At 40.0% G+C, this 19,785-nt stretch overlaps 2 protein-coding genes and 1 pseudogene across 2 annotated transcripts; 2 read left to right on the plus strand and 1 right to left on the minus strand.

Moving 5' to 3' along the window:
* Positions 1-6,033: 6,033 nt before the first annotated feature.
* On the minus strand, positions 6,034-9,571 carry LOC145238811 (uncharacterized; annotated as a pseudogene).
* Positions 9,572-10,562: 991 nt separating this feature from the next.
* Positions 10,563-14,159, plus strand: LOC145238809 (gamma-butyrobetaine dioxygenase-like). The gene is made up of 10 exons (XM_080102079.1): positions 10,563-10,746; positions 11,024-11,157; positions 11,622-11,847; positions 11,912-11,987; positions 12,332-12,376; positions 12,430-12,551; positions 12,793-12,988; positions 13,143-13,265; positions 13,630-13,734; positions 13,799-14,159. Exons 1-10 carry the CDS (start codon positions 10,667-10,669, stop codon positions 13,904-13,906), a joined length of 1,215 nt encoding a protein of 404 aa, XP_079958205.1. The 5' UTR covers positions 10,563-10,666; the 3' UTR covers positions 13,907-14,159.
* Positions 14,160-14,229: 70 nt separating this feature from the next.
* Positions 14,230-19,416, plus strand: LOC145238808 (gamma-butyrobetaine dioxygenase-like). The gene is made up of 10 exons (XM_080102078.1): positions 14,230-14,865; positions 15,356-15,489; positions 15,556-15,781; positions 16,076-16,151; positions 16,219-16,263; positions 16,335-16,456; positions 16,877-17,072; positions 17,428-17,550; positions 17,701-17,805; positions 17,882-19,416. The coding sequence occupies exons 1-10, from the start codon at positions 14,786-14,788 to the stop codon at positions 17,987-17,989; spliced, it is 1,215 nt and encodes a 404-aa protein (XP_079958204.1). The 5' UTR covers positions 14,230-14,785; the 3' UTR covers positions 17,990-19,416.
* Positions 19,417-19,785: the final 369 nt, after the last annotated feature.

Below are 19,785 nucleotides of genomic sequence, written 5' to 3' on the forward strand. Positions count from 1 at the left end.
TAAACTCTTTGATACCAGGGACACTTTTACCATTGTCAGCTGATGGGTTTTAAAAGTTTAAGGTTTTACCTCGCTTTTGGATAGTGATAGTTCATCAGGAATCGGGTTCAGCCGGTTCTATCACAAAAGTCAGCCGGTTTATTGGCAGTAAATCTTTTGACAGTTACCAGTAATGCTAACGGTTCGCAGATCTTATAAAATTTTCTGAGACGGTTCTATTGAACCGGTGCGAACCGGCTGAATCCCACCATTGGGTTTAGCCCAATTGAAGAAAGTTAAACCTAGATCGGCTTTTGAAACTTAAATTGGTTACACCTGAGTTATCTTGTACTTTACCCGTCATGCACCATTGACGCGGAGTTATTGTGTTCCTGGCCTTTTAACATTTTGCCTGCTAAATCGTTTTTATGTACATGGTATGTCTAAAAACATTGACACTGTTCCCTGACAGAACACACGATGCCCCAATGCTCAGTTAAAACACCCAGTAAAAAATACAAGCCCTCATAACCTTATGCGTTAATAAGCTTAAATTGTTCGGAACTGCAAACACTTTGCAAGAGCTGTTTCGTGAGTTCTTATCCAAGTGGTCGTCAAACTAATGCAATGTCTTTGCAACGGTGTAACTGCAGGGCATTTAGCCTTAGTCCAAAAACTGTACCTTGTACTTCTTTGTGGCCCTTACGTTTTAACGACATGCAGCTATTCCTACTTGCAATTTTGTCGCTATGTTTTCTTTTATCTTCAGAAAAAACTCAACCCAAAACTGTGAAAAACTAGGGAAAACACGACCGCTGCAATCTCGTTTTGAAATGCAAACCGTGGGAAGATAATTCATTGTGGAATTTGTGCCTAGCGTGGCTCAAAAAAAGAACTGCAAGCAACAGTGAGCAAACGGACCGACTAGGCCAGTGGTTCCCAAACTTTTTTCTTTTAAGGCGCATTTTAGAAAAAACAAAAAATATTTGGCGCACTTCGAACATTTGAATAAAACATATATTGACAAAGGCACTGACTATGAAGTCATAAAGCCGCTATACAGGTCCCTCTCATAGTTAAATAGCCTAGTTGAACATCTCAGAGACGTGGAGTATGTTGGCCTAGTGGTCTAAGCACCTGGTACTGCTACTCTACTTGATTGATTTTAATTTCAATATTTTTTGCGGCACACCTAATGACATCTCGGGGCACACCAGTGTGCCGCGGCGCATAGTTTGGGAACCACTGGACTAGGCCTAAGCAGAGCCACTATATTGACGTGCCTGGTCACTGCCGCCTTTTTCTTTTTTTGTTCTTTGTTTCTTTCTTTCTCTTTTTCGACCCGTGTGCCGCTTCACGCTTCAGTTGTGTTACAAAAAGAGGTGATTCTGTACATTGTAGCCTGCAAGACGTTGCGAATTTTAGTTGGATGTAAGTTCTGTACTGCAAGAAAAGCGTAATATGCTTTATTCCGATGGCAAGTTACATTGACTATAAAGCATGTAATCAAACTGCAACACAGATAATTATAGAAATTATGAGAAGACGTTTGCTAGGGGTTGTCAATAAGTGGACAAAAGCATACTGTTTTTGATACAACGATGACTTTATTTCAACTACAATCCAAAGTTGAGAAAGCTCGAGCTAATGGAGCTTTGTTTACAAACCTTACTAGTGAGATAAAAATGTCCAGTGAAAAAGCTTTGTGCACAGGGAAGAATGCCCCCCAAGAATATAGTTCTCAGTAAACTGCTCCCTCTATTACTGGCATTAAAACAGGTGTGGCTACAACTGAAGTGCCTTTGCATAAACAGCAGGTACGTGATTACATTTGAGGAAGTGTTCATAGAAATGTATTTTCCAACTTTTTTCTGTATAGAAGGGGAAAAAACACATCTAATGAAAAATTGCTGCAAGTTGATTCAATTGCAACACCTACAGTCAACCACCAGAGATTTTGACCAACTTTTATTTGCTACAAATGTTAATGAGGATTTGCAGTCATGGAGTGAAAAAAAACTTGCAATCTTGAGTCCCTCATTTCATCATTTGAAAGTATGATCAGAAAGTAATTTCGAACCGGAGGACATTATTATGCAATGCGATTGACTGAACTACTTAAGTGCATTTCATCATTTGAAAGTATGATCAGAAAATAATTTCGAATCTGAGGACATTATTATGCAATGCGATTGACTGAACTACTTAAGTGCTTCACAACGAAAGAGCACATGGAAAATGCCAATCAACCTCCTCTTGGAATGATTTGAGTTTTTCCCCATGGTAATCAAATAAAAAGTGATCAATAAAACACATTTGTATTGTGAGCAACTAGTATGTAGCTAAGGTTTTCAATAAAAACACACCCCTAAATCACAAATATACAGTATATGTCAGAAAAAAACATATTAGCCCAACATGTAGCATACAAAATGTCCAACCCCTTTTCAGGTAATTGTTAACATTCATGAATAAATAATTGCATGGATTCTTTGACTGAATCCATGTACATATGGCTTTTTACTTCAGCAACCTTGTGCACACACACTGCCGAAAAAAAATTTTTTTTTTTTTCACGGGGTTCGAACCCAGGACTCTCCCGGGGACGAATCCCGATCAGGGTTTTTATGTCTGTATATGGGTCAGGCGCGCCGGACCATTCGGCCAAGTTCCTGTGATTTCAAACGCCAACTTGTGGGCGTGAAGCATTCCTTAAAAACAAACAAAAAAGAGTAATCAGTGAATAAAAAGCAAAACATTTCTTTGCACCAAATTTAAGAATCATGTTCTAAAACATGTCTGCATAAAGTCAGTTGTAATGGAAGAACCAAAATATTTGAATCTTTAAGCATTTGATATGCTTGGTGACTGTGGTCTAGACCTAAAACTAGATCATATAGATTTTAACTACTATAGTAGTTATCCCTATAGGGAATAGGGATAACACCATAGTCTTTACATTGATTGTTGTTGTTCATTCCAAAAGCTATTGAATGCCAATTTTACTAAACTTTAATTTCCAAACAGTTCATGTATTTTATTCATAACCTAAAAACCTATGTAGTTAAGTTCAAGTACACATACCTCTATTGTAAAAATGTGTGAAATCATTTTGTTCATCATCAAACACAACTGGATTATAAAACCATTCAATCTTGACTTGCAGACCATAAATTGTAACAACACAAAATGTTTACAAAAAACAGTGACGCATTTATATTCAGTTCTTGCTTATATTATCAAGGTGATTTTACACGTTTTGGGAAATCTTTATTTCCAGGTTAAAATCAGTTGTCAGTTTTTAAAAAACAAATATATTTCGCTAAAATAAGCATCTTCATATGAAATCGTTGCAACAATGGCAGGTGGAAATCGTTGCAACAATGGCAATAGAACAGGGAATGATTCCCAAAATCAATTTACCAGGATTAATTATCAAGGTGACACATTAAAAAATGCAAATTTTTTTTTTCTTGTGACCTAAAGCTAAAGGAACATTTAAAAATAAATATAGCTGTAGCGAGGTGTTTATTCGAGGTACATCGTAATAGAATAACACAATGAGCGAATACGTCGCATAAGGCGAGAGTCAGAGAAAGAAGGCAACCGTCCGGTTCGCTGTAGTATGAAGGCACACGATAACGGTAGTGAGAGAGGCCGCTACATGACCCCCCTCCAGAAACGGACATAATAAAATTAACACATAAAACGCGACGGAGTGCGAATTTGACGCGTTCGCGTGTGTTGACCCGAAGGTAAAGTTTCTGGCTGATGACCTGGTGGATCCGCCAGGGCAGGAACGGGTTCGGGTGGAACCGGATCGGGCGGTGCTGAAGTATGCGATTCCTTCTCGGACGGCATCGGTTGTGTCGTCGTTGGTTGGTGCGCGGAATTGGGAGGGCGACCACGGCGTGGGGGTTGGGCCACTTGTACCGGCTGCGTAAGGTCGACATGCGCTGGCTTAAGACGGTCGATGGAAACGAGCTGGTTGCTTTCGCCGATGGCAAGCGTGAAACCCTTTGCTGCCTCGATCAATGACGCGAAAAGGGCCATCGTAAGGTGGTGTAAGCGGGGGTCTGTGGCCTTCTTTCCGTACGAAAACGTACGGAGTGGAGGCCAATGCTGCAGGGACCGTTGTGCGGATAGGGCCGTGGCGTGACATTGGAGTCGGTACAAGTTGACGCACCGTAGCCTTTAACGATGGAAGAACCGTTTGGGGTGAAGGCTCGTGATGTTCTTGGCGGAAAAAATCGCCTGGAATGGTGATGGCAGAGCCGTAAACAAGTTCGGCTGATGAAGCCTGCAGGTCTTCCTTTGGAGCTGTGCGGATTCCAAGCATAACCCATGGTAGTTCGTCGACCCAATTGGGGCCCGTTAGACGTGCCATGAGTGCACTTTTCATGTGGCGATTAAATCGTTCCGCCAGGCCATTAGCTTGTGGATGGAATAAGGTTGTGCGGTGCAGTTGAATACCAAGAAGCTGGGTGAAAACCGTCCATAGATCGGAGGTAAACTGGGGGCCGCGATCTGATGATATGTCAGCAGGAACCCCAAAACGGGATACCCAATGGAAAGCAAATGCGCGTGCACACGTTATGGTGGTAGAATCAGGCATAGGAATTGCTTCTGGCCAACGAGTAAAACGGTCGACCAAGGTAAGGAGGTATCTGTTACCCTGCGAAGGTGCAAGCGGTCCAACAATGTCGACGTTGAGATGCTGAAAGCGTGCATAGCAGGGCGGGTAGCTTGCTAGAGGCGCACGGACGTGGCGTTGGACTTTTGCCTTCTGACAGCGGACACACTGTTTTGCCCAAAGGCCAACTTGGAGTTTTAAGCCGTGCCAAACAAACTTTGAAGCGACAAGTTTGCGTGTTGACCGTATGAATGGGTGCGAAAGACCGTGTATAATGTCAAAAACTTTACGTTGCCATGAGGTTGGGACAATTGGACGAGGCGATCCAGAGGAAACGTCACAAAGGATTGTAGTTCCAGATGGATCAATTTGTATGTCCTCTAGTTTAAGGTTAGTGACAGCGGTACGATATGCTTGAACCTCCGGCGCGACCTGCGCAGCTGCCAGTGCCGAATAATCCAAGTCAAGTGGGAGTCGAACAGCATCAATGGAACCGCGGGAGAGCGCGTCGGCCACGTGGTTTTGTTTGCCTTCGATGTGGTGCACATCTGTGGTAAACTCAGAAATGGCGGTTAAATGACGTTGTTGGCGTGCTGACCGCGGAGCGGACACTTTGGTGAAAGCAAAGGTCAGAGGCTTGTGATCGGTATAGGCGGTAAACACGCGACCTTCCAAAACATAGCGAAAATGACGAATGTCGAGATGCAGGGCGAGCAGTTCCCTGCCAAAAGCGCTGTATTTGAGCTCCGGTGGTCGCAGGCGTTTGCTAAAAAATGCCAATCATCATCATCATCATTTTATTGTCGGTTGCGTACGCGGTTATTGCATGCAAATAAAATATAATAGGCAAGCAACTGGTGGATGGCGAAGGGACCATATAGGTCATCGAGTCAGCCACCCGTGTACAGAAATAATGATAAATAGGCAAAAAGGAAAAAAAGATAGTCACACAGCAGGAGTCATTTAATAATTAAAACTAGAGCAGTGTGCGCAGTTTACAATAATGCAAATGATGTACTGTATTGGTCCTGTAAATGTTATCATACATTACACGTGGTTGCTAGGGAACTGGCGGGAGGAATACAAGCGCAAGGTACACAGCAATGGAAAGTAACGTGAAAAATAATGCGGATAAGAAGTATGGCACACATGTAAAAACTTACCAGGTCAAATACATATCCAAAAGGCTTTTTTTGTATAATTTGCTAAACAAACGAAGAGGGTTGTTTTTTATATAATGAGGAATGGAATTCCATAATTTTGGGCCTTGGTAAATAGATGCTGCCTGGGATTTTGTTGAGGACATATTTTTTATTTATTTATTTTTTATTTTACGACAATCAGACGACAGTCCGGAAACTGAAAACTGTCCTTTGTCGTGTCACCATACGAGAAATAAACGTATTTTCAGATAAAGGGTAGTCGATAATAATAGTAAACAAAAGAGGAAAAGCGAACGAAAGAGGTTAAAATGTCAATAAATCGGCAGCAGAAATCAAAATCTATTACACGCATGCAGATATTTGTGAACGGCATGGAATAATGACAGTGTGTGGGCGTCTGTTAAATCAGGATGACCAAATAGCATGAAACGAATAATTGCACCAGGAGAAAGATTGGAAAGAAATGAAGCGTTAAACTTAGCGTTTTCTGTCAGAATATTCGAAACAGTAGAAAACAAAATTGTGCGAGGACGAATCAATAGTGGACAATTGAGAAACAAATGTTGCGTGGTTTCTACGGCCTGACATGCACAAGGGCGAAAGTGCCTGGGATTGATATTGAGTGGGCTATGGTTAAGTCGAAGCATGCAATGAAGGGCAGTTGTCTTAGGACAAGAACCATGCAGATGTAAGGTTCTGACTGGATACGTAAAAAGAAAAGTTTTTTAACTTTATTTTTAAAAACTGAAACAGATTTTATCAATCGGATTTCTTTTGGAAGTTCATTCCATAAGCGGATAGTTTTGGGAAAAAATGAGTTATATTTGGTATTTCTGCGGCACGCAATGGGATGTATTTTGAGGGGGTTACGCAAGTCATATTTAATTAAGTTTTTAACGTATTCAGGAATGCAGCTTTGTAAATATGAAGGTCCTATGCGATTTAGAACTTTGTGAAATTGAACGAGAGAGTGAACGTTGCGACGAACACGGAGGGGTGTCAATCCAAGGTCTTGTAATATTTTATCATACGAAGTGGTCCTCATACACCCTAAAATTAGTTTAGCCGATTAGTGTTGCACATTTTCTAGTGCTTCACAGTCAGAGAGGTTACAGTTATCGAATAAAATGTCGCCATTGAGGACATACGTTTGATGAAAAAGTGGTTAGTGGCAGACTGACGTGTTATATGATTATGAATTGAACTAATGTAAGTATAGGCAGAGGTGTAGACAGGAGGCAGAAGCTTATTGTGAACTTTGAACATAAATTTTCCTAGTTCAAAATTGTACATGTCAGGAATTTTAAGAATTTGACTTTTCGAATATACATGATTTAGGTTTTCTCTGTATGATACGTTTGCTAAATTTCGGACAGCCTTATTGTGAAGAACATTTAGATGATGTAGAGTTTGGGATGTAGCCGTGCCCCAGCTCAGAATGCCATAAGTCAAATGACTTGCGACAAGAGCTGTATAAACAGGCTTTAATGAAGCTGATGGCAAATATTTTTTAAGCGTAAATAGCATACCTGACCCGGAGGCTAGCTTTGTTGCAAGGTATGCAACATGTTGTTTCCAAGAGAGTTTGTCATCTATGATCATTCCGAGGTATTTAGTATGGGACACTTGGTTTAGTTTCTGTTGACCACAGCTTACGCTAAAGCATTTTTGTGAGATTGATTTTTGAGGGAAAATTATAAAATTAGTTTTTAAATTATTAATGGTAAGCTTGTTTGAAGACATCCATTGGCTTATTTTGTTTAGTTGCTGGTTTACTTCAACCTCTAATGGTCGCCAGGCATTATTGATAAATTGCTGGAGAACAGCCCCGATGGAATGCCGTGATGCATCGCTAGTCACAGCAGTCGGTGCATCAGGCAAGGGATGGTGCAACAGCGTGGCGTTAGCTAGGGCGGTTTTTGCCTCCGAGAAAGCCAAATCTAAGCTGTCACTCCAAAGCAACGTTGTAAGATTGCTCTTGAGTGCCTCATAAATAGGAGTCATAATGCGTGCAGCGCCAGGAATGAAACGGTGGTAAAAGTTTACCATACCCGCAAACTCCTGAAGGCCTTTGACAGTGGTGGGGCGCGGAAAACTTTGAATAGCCTCGACTTTGTTGGGAAGAGGGCGGGCGCCGGTACTGTCAACGCGATGCCCCAGAAAATCAATGTGGGAATCGCCAAACTTGCACTTTCCCAGGTTGATGACAAGGCCATGGTCGGAAAGCTGTTTGAAAAGACGCTTTATTTAAATGGTCGTAGTGCTCGGAAAGAGACTTGCTGGCGACGAGGATGTCATCAAGATAGACGAACACAAAGTCTAAAGATTGACATGCCGTATCCATCATTCGCTGGAATGCCTGTGCCGCGTTTTTAAGGCCGAATGTCATGCGAAGGAATTCAAAAAGGCCAAAAGGGGTAATGACCGCGGTTTTCGCGATGTCATCAGGTGCCACAGGAACCTGGTGGTAGCCGCGAACAAGGTCAATTTTGGAAAAAACGCTAGATCCTGCCAACCGAGCCGAAAAGTCTGAAAAGAATGTGAGGAATTGCGTAACGATCAGGCTGGGTAGCTGCGTTAAGACGCCGGTAATCGCCGCAGGGGCGCCACCCACCGGAAGACTTTGGAACAATGTGCAGTGGCGAGGCCCATGGACTGGAAGAACGTCGAATAATGCCCAGTTGCAGCATGTTGTGAAATTCCTTTTTAGCGAGGCTGAGTTTCTCGGGAGGGAGACGACGAGCGCGAGAGTGCACTGGTGGGCCGTTAGTGGGAATGAAATGCTGAACTCCATGCTTGGGAAGCGACTGTGAAAAGTGGGGAGTTGTTATTCCTGGGAACTCGGCCAATAGTCGAGCATAGACAGACGTGCCCGAGGAAATAGCATTAAGGTTCGGCGCTGATAGGAAGGCCTTGCCAAGTGCGACGCTGGAGAAAGTTTCGGCATTGATGAGGCGTCGGTGCTTGAGGTCAACTAAAAGGGAATGTGCCCTCAGAAAGTCGGCACCGAGCAGCGGTCGAGAAACTTCGGCAAGGACAAATTTCCATTGAAATTTGCCGGAAGGTAAATGCATGGATACCAGACGTGCACCGTACGTCGGGATATGGTTGCCATTAGCAGCAACGAGGGTTTTGCCGGGAGGATTGGTGCGGCGCTCTAATCCCGTGGGAGGTATGACGCTTATCTCTGCGCCACTATCAACAAGAAAATTCCGACCTGCTGAGCTATCCCAGACAAAGAAAAGGTTGCCAATTGCGCCGGCCATCGTGGCAGTTAGGGATGGCCGGCTTCCTCGTTTCCCTACTGTGCGAGTGCACAAGGGTGACGACACTTAACCAAAACGACGATGATAAAAGCAGAGGGACTTTGAGTCAGGCATCGCCTGTGGTGAAGCTGATCGAGACTTCCTACCTCGTTTTTTATGCTGGTCGGGAGAAAACCCATTGCGCCGAACGTTGGACAGTGCGGGTTCCGTAGGCGTCTGATTACCTGACCATATCGCATCAGCTTTGCGGGCCAAGAGCCGTGATTCGCTAATTTCCTCTCCGCTCAGCCGTGTGCGGCGATAGTCTCGTATTTGTCTGCGTCTGGCGGGTTTTCTAGCAGGTCGATAAGACGGTTTGCTGTGTCCTGATCCAGAGCCGAAACTACATAATAGTACTTCGTTACATCTCCTGCAATGCTTTTTAGAGCGAACTGTGCCTCCGCTTGCTGAAACCAAACTCGTGGCTGAGCTCTCCAAAACGTGGGTAACTTTACTGCTACAGCGTTCTCTGAGTTTGTGGCTTCTGTCATAATGCAAAAATACCGTTTTTGCACGCTTGGGGTCACCAAATGTGGCGAGGTGTTTATTCGAGGTACATCGTAATAGAATAACACAATGAGCGAATACGCCGCATAAGACGAGAGTCAGAGAAAGAAGGCAATCTGTCCGGTTCGCTGTAGTATGAAGGCACACGATAACGGTAGTGAGAGAGGCCGCTACATAGCAATGTTTAAGAAGAGAAGTATAAACCAGGGCCATGTGTGTGGCAAAATTATACCATGTGTGTGGCAAAATTATACCATGTGTGTGGCAATAACACACTATCATTTTAGCTAAACAGTAACAAAAACATGTAGGCTGGCAGCATATACAGCTGGCTATATAGGCACAGTTTGCCCAAATTAGGCGTAAACCAATACACCATGAGGCAATGATGCACCTTATCGTCTTGTGTGAAGGAAAAAGCCATTTTGTTAAAGAAACGAAGAAACAGACGTAAAGTCTTGATATTGCACATGAACTATTTGATACAACTCGTAAGTGATACGTTTTCCCAGTGTATCTGCAATGTGCATACTGTACAGTCAATTGCAGCTTATTTATTGGATAATAAGCACTAAACCACTACATTTTTAATAAAATTGTGAAAATTTAGTCAAAAAAAGCTAAAATATTTCTCCAAACGAGATTTGTTGACATTTTTCTTCCTCTGTCTCCTGCCGAAACACACCCTTGAAATGGAAAATTGTTGATGCGTTAAGTAACACAACTGGACCGTGACGCGGCAGACGGGTCTGATTGGTTAGAGCAGGAGTGTCCAGGCACGTCAATATAGTGGCTCTGGCCTAAGTGAGCCAGAACGCCACTCTCCTCTTTTTTGTTTATGAGCTCCAACAATGTGTGAATGAATAGTAAACAATTGGCGCAACGAAGTTAAACCTCTTGCGTGCTGTGCAGTGCAAACACACATCACTTCGTATCAGCGTTGGGTCTGGTGTTTATTTTTTTGTTGCAAACGGAAAAAAGACAGCAGAAAAATTAATCGGGGACAGCGATAGCTTGCACTCCGCTGAAACTGCTTAGAGTGAAAAAATAACAGCCGCTGGATAAAGTCAGTAAGTATAATGGTCACTATTCGTAGCATTGTGGTCAGTCTTGACAAAAATACTTGTGAACTGGTTTGGAATGACGGCCATTTAAGCAGGTAATTACTTTTTAGAAGTTGTTACATCATCACGAAAAGGTTTTTTTGTGCTTTAGAATGCTCTGAAAACGTTTAGCTTCTACAAAATAAATATTGTTAAAAGCCTGGGTCTAAAAAACAAGCTTTAGAATGAAAATAAAATTCGAAATGACTATCGTATTTCTGGTAACGAAAACAGTAACGTATTTCTGATAAAGTACATAAATGTTTTTCTTTTAAAGTATTTTTGAAAAACAGACACAGTTCATAAAGGCAGCGTTATTTCAAATCGTTTTAGTTTGCATGCAAAGTGGCTTCGTTTCAACTGTCAGTGCGGAATATGCATCACACCATTTCCGGGCGTTTCACGAATCGACATCCCGTCATTTCCATCAGTTTTGTGCATTGCTGGTGCATATGTTTCCGATAATGGTAAATAACTGCATTCGATGTGACGTACATTTTACCAGCTTAAACCATGCTGTTTTACTAACGTTTTTTTAACATTTCTTGCTGCGTTGGAACCCAGGACACTCCCATAAACAAATCCCGTTTAGTTTTTACAGCACAACTTTATTAGCTATTAATCATGCCCCAGACTGTTTTCACAGGATGCTGTATTTAGACATGATGGATAAAATAGCTAATTTGGGTTTTTAAGATAGACGAATCACAATGAAACGTCGCCAGATATTATCTTAACAATGATTACAAAAGTGATAATTGCCAAGAATGATTGGTGGCACCCTTGAAATATACAAATGTGCCGGGCCACGCTTGTTGGAAACTACTGACAAAATATAGGTTTAATGGTGAAAATAATGGCCCAAATAGACGTAAAAAGCGACATGCTTTATATTTCAAACGTTTCGGCAAATGAGGTGTCTTGTGAAAAGGTGAGGAACTTAGATCAAAATTCGAGGGCGAGATACTGCCTGATCACGAAGCAGTTCATTCAGCTAAATGGCTGCGTGCCAAGTGCTACTGTGATTCTTGCCTCGAATCGAAGATAGAAAGGCGTGACGTCATCAGCCGTTACTTTACGAGCAACAATGGGCAACGAAAGGTCCGAAAAATGCAATACCAGGAATTGTTGGACGATCCTGACCGTGGACTTTATAGGTGTGACCTGGGATGTTATTTTAAGGTTTTGACTTTGTATTTTATTTTGTGTTTGTTGATGTAGAATGACGAAAGATATGGTTGAAGCTGGACTCTGTGTTTTGCAGAATGTCCCAAGAGAGGAAGGCATGGTTGTAAAGGTATGATTGTGAATACATGTAGTTGTATTGAGAGATTTTCACGCACAAATTGGTCTGATTTTGGACATGTTAGTTGACTCTCTGGGTTACGAACAATTTTACACAACTCTGACAGTAACACGTTTCAAAGTTGATTGAAAGTTCAGTTTTTTTGAGTCAAATTGGGTATGTTTTGGACCTCTTTGAAAATCACTTCATGGGAGCGATTTGATAATGATTGTGATAAGGCTTGGGCGGTTTAATACAGTTTTACCTGGTAACACTAAATGCATTGGCAGTCGTTCAAGCTATAACACTTTTTTTCAACACAACCGAAAAACTAATTACGGTTTATACTTCTATAGATTGGCAAAAAGATCGCCTGTATTGAGTCGACAACTTACGGCGAGGTACGTTTAATAAATTAACCAAATTCATAATTTACATTATCAGTATTTTTTAGATTTTTGAAGTATTTGCACGAGATTCCGAGAACGTCGCTTACACCAACTTGAAACTCCCCTTACACCAAGACCAAGTCCATTACGAAGCAGCACCCGGTATACAAATGCTGCACGCAATTAAGTGAGAAAATCTAGGACCTTAATAAACAACTGAACGTATACGATAACTGGCATCATGTAATGTCAATATGAATTTACGTTTTTTTCATATGCCAGAATTGTGTTTAATTTAAACCTGTAAAATTATAAGGCCCAGTACCGAAACCCTCAGGGACCGGCACCGGGCCGTGGACAGGCGGTTGCTGACCACTGTGCCAGATGATGTGTACATTCAACTACCATTCCTGCGAACTTTTATGCAGGTTTGATAAGTGCGTTACTGGTGGTGAATCAGTCATCGTAGACATGTTTGAAGCAGTCGAGGTTCTTCGCGTTGAAAGTCCTGAGGATTTTAAAACTCTGGTGGAAGTCCCCGGTTGTTGGTTAACTGAGGATTTCTCAGCAGGAAGATATTTTGAGCATCATAAATGTCATATTCAACTTGACTACTTTGGAAAGGTTAAGGATAAAAATGGTCCAAGGTTTTGTTGTTATGCATTGCTTTTGTAGAAACTGTTGCATCGGAAGGCAATTTAATCTCACTTCAGATCAGAAGTGCATGTTTTAAGCTTACTTAGCAGAAAGTTGAAGCAACTCTTTAATGTGATCGTAGGTGGTTGCCGTCAATTGGAATCAAGCAACGTTTTCCACACTCCAAGTTCGAAACAGAGACGTGGACAGGCTCTACAAAGCCTATACAGCATTTTCCAACATTATCAACAGGAAATCAATGCAGGTTGATGACTCTTGAATGTGCACATAGGTTATCTTATATGTGTCGTTTTGTTACTGATGATTGTTAACATTTATGGGGACTGCTTTGTCACAATAAAGAAAGCGTGCAGTATAAGTTTGTTTTAACTAATTCTTCCATTTCTCTTTGACCGAAACACGAAGATGCTATATTAATGAGATTGTCGACTTCAGACTCAGTAACGTAACCAGTCCACCAATTACTGTCGTCTCGTTTTACATTCGGTGTCTTATCACCCGTGGCTGTTTAACGTTATACGAGAGGTTATCCTTTCTTTTTTATATAATATATGTTTGGACTTGTGGCACACACAAAACAGCCGAAACATTACAACAATTTTTTGCAGTACCGGTTTACGATGAAACCAGGCGATCTTATAGCATTTAATAACAGGCGGATGCTACATGCCAGAGGGGCCTTTGAACTGAACGGCGGACAGAGACATCTCCAAGTAATAATATCTGTATTTAACTGTAAAAAACTGTTCGCATTTAATGTACCTTGATTTGTAACAGGGCACTTATCTTAAACTTGATGATCTGAAAAGCAAATACGTTGTTCTTTGCCACAAGTTGGGAAAAAACGTCGAGCCACCGAAGATTGGAAACAACTGCTCTTTTTAGAAGCCACATAAACGAGATTGATTGTTGAAGTCGCCCAGTTTGTTTACCCCAATACGTCAACAATGATTTGGCCACAGGGCAAGGAGTTTCTCTGTTTATGTTTTGATAGTTTACGTCCGAACCGCTCAGGGTTTATAGTGTTGCGCTTATCGTATCGCCTTCCAAATGCTTTTTTAATTAAAAAGCATTTTCGTTTTTTTTGCGATGTGAATTGTCATAGTAAGGCTTCAAATAAATCTTTAAAGTGCCTGTCTCCAACTGGTTGTGTTCCACAGTCCCAGCAGCACAACATGAAACAGATTTACTTCCGGTTTACTAGTGAGAAAAATATGGTTTGTTCGCTTGATAACCTTTTCTGGGTAAAAAGTGAAAATTCAGCGTAATAGAGTTGCTAGCATTCGCTTATCTAAAGGTGTTGAGCACGGGTGTTCGATAATAAACAGTATGCATATCCAACAAATATTTGCAAAAGAAAATGTTATGTATGCTTGCTTGCTTAGATACAGAACTTGTTTATTGGTCGGTAGCGATATTTTAACAGTCATCATGAAGGAGGGTAACATTTCTTCTTAATTAGTTTTAGCTTTAAGCGATTATTTTGGTTCAACGTTGTTTTGCCCTATATGTGTTAAAAGGAATATACACAAAAGTAGGCAGGCAAATTGTGACAGTTTGTGACACAAGCAAACAAATTGCAACATTCTTTGGTTGACATTAATTGTTCTCGTGTTACTGGTATATAGCAGACTAGCATCAAACAATAAGAGACACTTACAAACAAGAAGAAGTGATATCCTGCCAACTTCCTGCACGAGCTCGCGAGCATAACGCTGCATGCCAGTCGCCCATAACAACAAGTGGTAGAGTAGCTGCAAAGAAATGGCAACAATTCAAACGATACAAGTCGGTCTGGATAAAGATACATGTGAGGTCCTTTGGAAGGACGGACATACAGGCAGGTTGGCAGGTTTTGTTTTTAATTTGAAACGTTGTTTTATCTATGAATCCGTAGCGGAAACGAACAGGTTCCTGTAATGTTTGTAAATTGCCTTACATGTAACGTGCACGTAGTTGTAAAATCGTGTTCGAGCTACTAAACATAGTTTTTAGCTGCGTTTGATAAATATGTTACTTAATGGCATTAATTGCATACCTGCGACTTTGGTTTTCGACAAACACCAGACTAAAATGGAACAGCTCGGTGTTCTATAATCTATATTATCGTATGTTTGTGTAACTGAGTTGAGTTGAGGTTATTTCGCTTGGTGAAAGACAACCTAGTTACACTGTTGCGCTAAAACAGTCACCAAGTCGGAAATAGCTGCGCAACGTTAAAACGTTATGGAGCGCACAAAACTGTCGGGCACAACTGGTGGATAATGGCTGAACGCGCTGCAGCTACACCGTATTATATTATAAACTGAACTCTTTCCTCAAACAACTTCTCAGATTTCATGCAAAGTGGCTTCGTTTCAACTGCCGTTGCGAACAATGTGTTTCCCCAATCCCTGGAGTTTACACAATTAACATACCCCTGTTTCCTGATGATTTAAGCTTAATATCTGCATCGGTCGACTGTGAAGGTAAAACATTTTTGTTATCATCCAACTTTTGAACCATCTGTATTCTTAAACATATTCTTAATGAAGGTAAAAAGCTTCAAACGGAATACAAGGGCGAGATACTGCCCGAACATAAAACAGTCCACCCAGCAAATTGGCTTCGATCCAAATGTTACTGCGATGCTTGCCTTGACTCGAAGATAGCTAAACGTGACGTCATCAGTCGTTACGTCACGAGCAATGACGGGGAACGAAATGTACGTAAGATGCAGTATAAAACATTGTTGGACGACGAAGACATTGGACTCTACAGGTATGCAGTTTAAGGGATGTTAATTACATTTATTTCAGAAAATAATATTCGATTTGTTCTACCCGTCTATTTTGATGTTTAAAAAGTCTTTTAGAGAGTTGGCATGACAACTTAGTAAGGCATAGTCCTCGGCATTTAGTCACTTCTTGTGCGTTTTACTACAGTTAAACCTTGTTATTCTTCGGTTAGGGACGAAACGGTTTCATTGTGCACATTTTAACTTAATCACCTTTGCACCCAAAATTACACATTTTCGATTGTGTTTCACGATATATTTTGTATGTGGTGTCTTAGATTGCTTAAGGATGTCGTTGAAGCTGGTGTATGTCTCATACAGAACGTTCCAACAGAGGAAAGAAAAGTGGTAGAGGTAAGTTAAAGTTTATACATTGACGAACTGCATGGTCAAATTTTATCGTCTGTATAAACGTTTTTAGATAGCCAAGAAAATTGCCTACATCGAGCCCACATCCTACGGCAAGGTACGTGCATATATCAATAGGTTCTTTTAAGAGACGGCTTAAAGTTTAAACCCTTGCGCGATATCTTCCAGATGTACGATATCTATGTACGTGACAGCGAAAATGTGGCTTATACCAACCTGATGTTACCACTCCACCAAGATCAAGTTAGCAGTGAAATTGCTCCTGGTATACAATTACTTCATACTATGAGGTTTGCGTGCTACAACATAAAATCAAACCCGTCTAAAGTACGACCCCATGCCGAGATCTAAACCTATCTCATTTACTTGCTAATTTTTCAGGCTTAAAATAATATCTTTGCAAAATTAACTGTTCGCAAGTTTGGAAACGTTTGTTTCAAGGCTGAAATCAGTTGGCTTTATTGTGAAGAACAAATATGTTTCGCTCATGCAAGCATTTTCAGTGTCTAAAAAGGCAAAACAAAAAGATTTAAAATTTATACAAGGCTTCTTAAACTATGCTATAGGCCTAATATGAAAGGTGGATATAGTTACAACAACGGTAAACAGATAAGGGAATGATTCCCAGAATCAACATTTTAGAACTTAACTGTTAATATAGTTCTGCGAACGAACACGAACACATTTTTAATTATGCGTTATTTTATTAGGTTTGACAAGAGTGTGACTGGTGGTGAATCAATCATCGTAGACATGTTTGAAGCAGTCGAGGTTCTTCGCGTTGAAAGCCCGGAGGATTTTAGAACTCTGGTGGAAGTCCCCGGTTGTTGGTTAACTGAGGATCCCTCTGCAGGAAGATATTTTGAGCATCATAAATGTCATATTCAACTTGATTATTTCGGAAAGGTTATTTTATGACAAAATAACTTGTAGTTTAAACATAAATCGACCCATAGAGTCGCAGTTTTCCGGTGACTACTGTTCTGTACTGTTCAACATAATTCAAAATCCTGAGCAGAAAACCACGGAAAAAATATTTTGTGTGCAAATATTGTGTATAGGCTACTGGTTAATTCTATTTGTCCTAGGGTTTTATCCCCAGGGTTTTGGATTTCATGACAAATGCACGTTTTTGCACAATAATAAGAAATAAAAACAAAATACTTTCAAGCACTATATAATTTAGTGTTGTCAAAGTTAAATGAACCATACAGTTTACAGAAGTTAGGCCTATAGTTAACGTGTTAATTTGAACCTGCAGGTAGCTGCTGTAAATTGGAATGCGACAACATTTTCTACACCACAAGTGCGGGACAAAGATGTCAACAGATACTACAAAGCATATACTACTCTTTCCAACATAACTCGAAGGAAATCCATGCAGGCAAGTAGATCGAACAAGCCAGCCAAAATTAAACATGTTTTGTTTTTGAACCTCTGTAAATATTGTTGTTGTTTAAATCGACTCAAATGTTTTTTAAGAAACAATTTGTGTCGAAACAAAATTGCTGCAATAACTTTGTTTGTTCAACAGTACTGTTTTAAATTGGAACCTGGCGATCTTATCGTATTCAATAACAGACGAATGGCTCATGCAAGAAAAGGTTACGAGCTAAATGGTGGGACAAGACATTTACAAGTGAGTTAACTATTGTTGGTGTTTCACAAACTTTTTTTTCAGATGTGTGCTATAAATCGCCATTGTGTCTTTTTAGGGGACTTACATCAAACTGGATGACATGAAAAGCAAATACCTTGCACTTTGTCGCAAGTTGGAAAAGAACGTTGTTCCGCCGAAAATTGGAAACAACTGTTCATTTTAGGAGACGCACATTAGCCTACTGCTACAGCGGCTGACATATCTTTTTTCATTTATTGTATAGCCTGCATAGGAATCGACTAATAGATTCAATTGCTCGAAAAAACGATTTAAATTGAATTTATTAAAATGAAATAAATATTTTCTGCGAAAACGGGTCAATAGCTTTTTTAAACCACAGGCGAAGTGAAATGTTCAAAACATTGTTTGTAATTAAACAATTTTGGATCTTGATGTATAATGCAAAATAGATTTTACACAACAATGTGAGTAGATTACCGCAAAATCCATAGAAAACACAAGTTGTCGCACGCCATAGAAAACACAAGTTGTGGGGATGAAAATGGGGCGAAATTAGCGCGAATTTTGCATTGCGCCTTATGGGGCCGATTTATAAAATGATTAATTTGGATACTTTTGCGGTGTTTGATTTTGCAATTTCTGCAAAATTTTGAATAAAAATATAACTACGCTTAACTTATAATGTTTAAATGGAACTGATGAACATGAAATAGAGTTTAAATTAGGTTTTAGCGGGTAAATTTTCCAGTAGATATACATGTAGCCTACTTAAGTCCCGAAAGATAAAAAGGTTGTGATGTATATTCATCTAAAATTGGAATAAATAGTTTGACCATGGTCCTCCAAGGTCAGAAAAGTCATGACGTAATAGTGACGTCATCGTTTATTTACTGCATTTTGACGCTTTTAGCACATACTGAATTTTGAAAGCTTTTGGTACTACCTTTAAAGGTGTTGCACAATCTTTCCCTCTTTTTTTAATTTTTTTGAAAGATATTTCACACTTTTTAGTGATAAAAATATTTATTGCATTAATTAAGGTCTATATACCATGTTGAATATGTGTACTGTCATATGCAACACAACCACAAGAAAAAATGCAATATAAACAAATACAACTAACATTGATGCATAAAACAACCAATATCAACAAAATTGTTAAATCTTCTTGAATCTATTCGCCTGCACAGCACAAAAAGTCTCGTGGGAAATTTTGCATCCAAAGTGGCACTTTTTTCATTTATTTCAGTTTCAGCTGATACTTCCCACAATACATGTTATGTGAGGATATCACAAAAAATCCAAATGATTTCATTAAGGGCATAAAATAACATGCAAGAATTATTAGCATTTTTCAAAATTGGTGATTCCATAAAATCAAAAAAGTCAAAACTTAAGAGACACACTGCACAGTATGACATGTTTTTTTAAAGCTTCATAAACTCAAACACAGTAGTTACATGAAGTCCAATAGATCCTGTGTCAGCCTTCTAAATGTCACAAAATTACATGTAAATCAATGAATGTTATTTGTCTTTCCATCTTGTTATGCATTACTATTTTATGTCATTATTTGTGTCTGTTTTAATCAAAATTGTTGCAAAATAAAACATTGGCATTTATGTTTTACTTTTTTCTCAGTCTATATGCCTGTTGGTATTGCAAGCCAGGAGCCATGCCAAACAGCAACTTCTTACACAGGTTTGGTGCGATGGGACACTAGATAATTGTTCTTCAGTAAGAATACTTTGAAATCAACAGCTTGTTCTTTTAAAAGCCCACCCATCCACCAGTTTCTTCATTATATTGGTGCACTTAACTGGCCACCAAACCACTTTTTTTACTATTTTAAGTTGCAAGTTTATATATATGAACACTTTATTCATCTTATCATAGAACTGTTAAATGTATTGCAAATTTCTGTAGGTTTGCACTTTTTCCAGTAGCAAAAAAATAAGTATACCGTTAACCTAAATAAAGACTTTAAAAAGTATAACT

This window comes from Phallusia mammillata, chromosome 7 (assembly GCF_965637545.1).
Source record: "Phallusia mammillata chromosome 7, kaPhaMamm4.hap1.1, whole genome shotgun sequence".
Taxonomy (NCBI): domain Eukaryota; kingdom Metazoa; phylum Chordata; class Ascidiacea; order Phlebobranchia; family Ascidiidae; genus Phallusia; species Phallusia mammillata.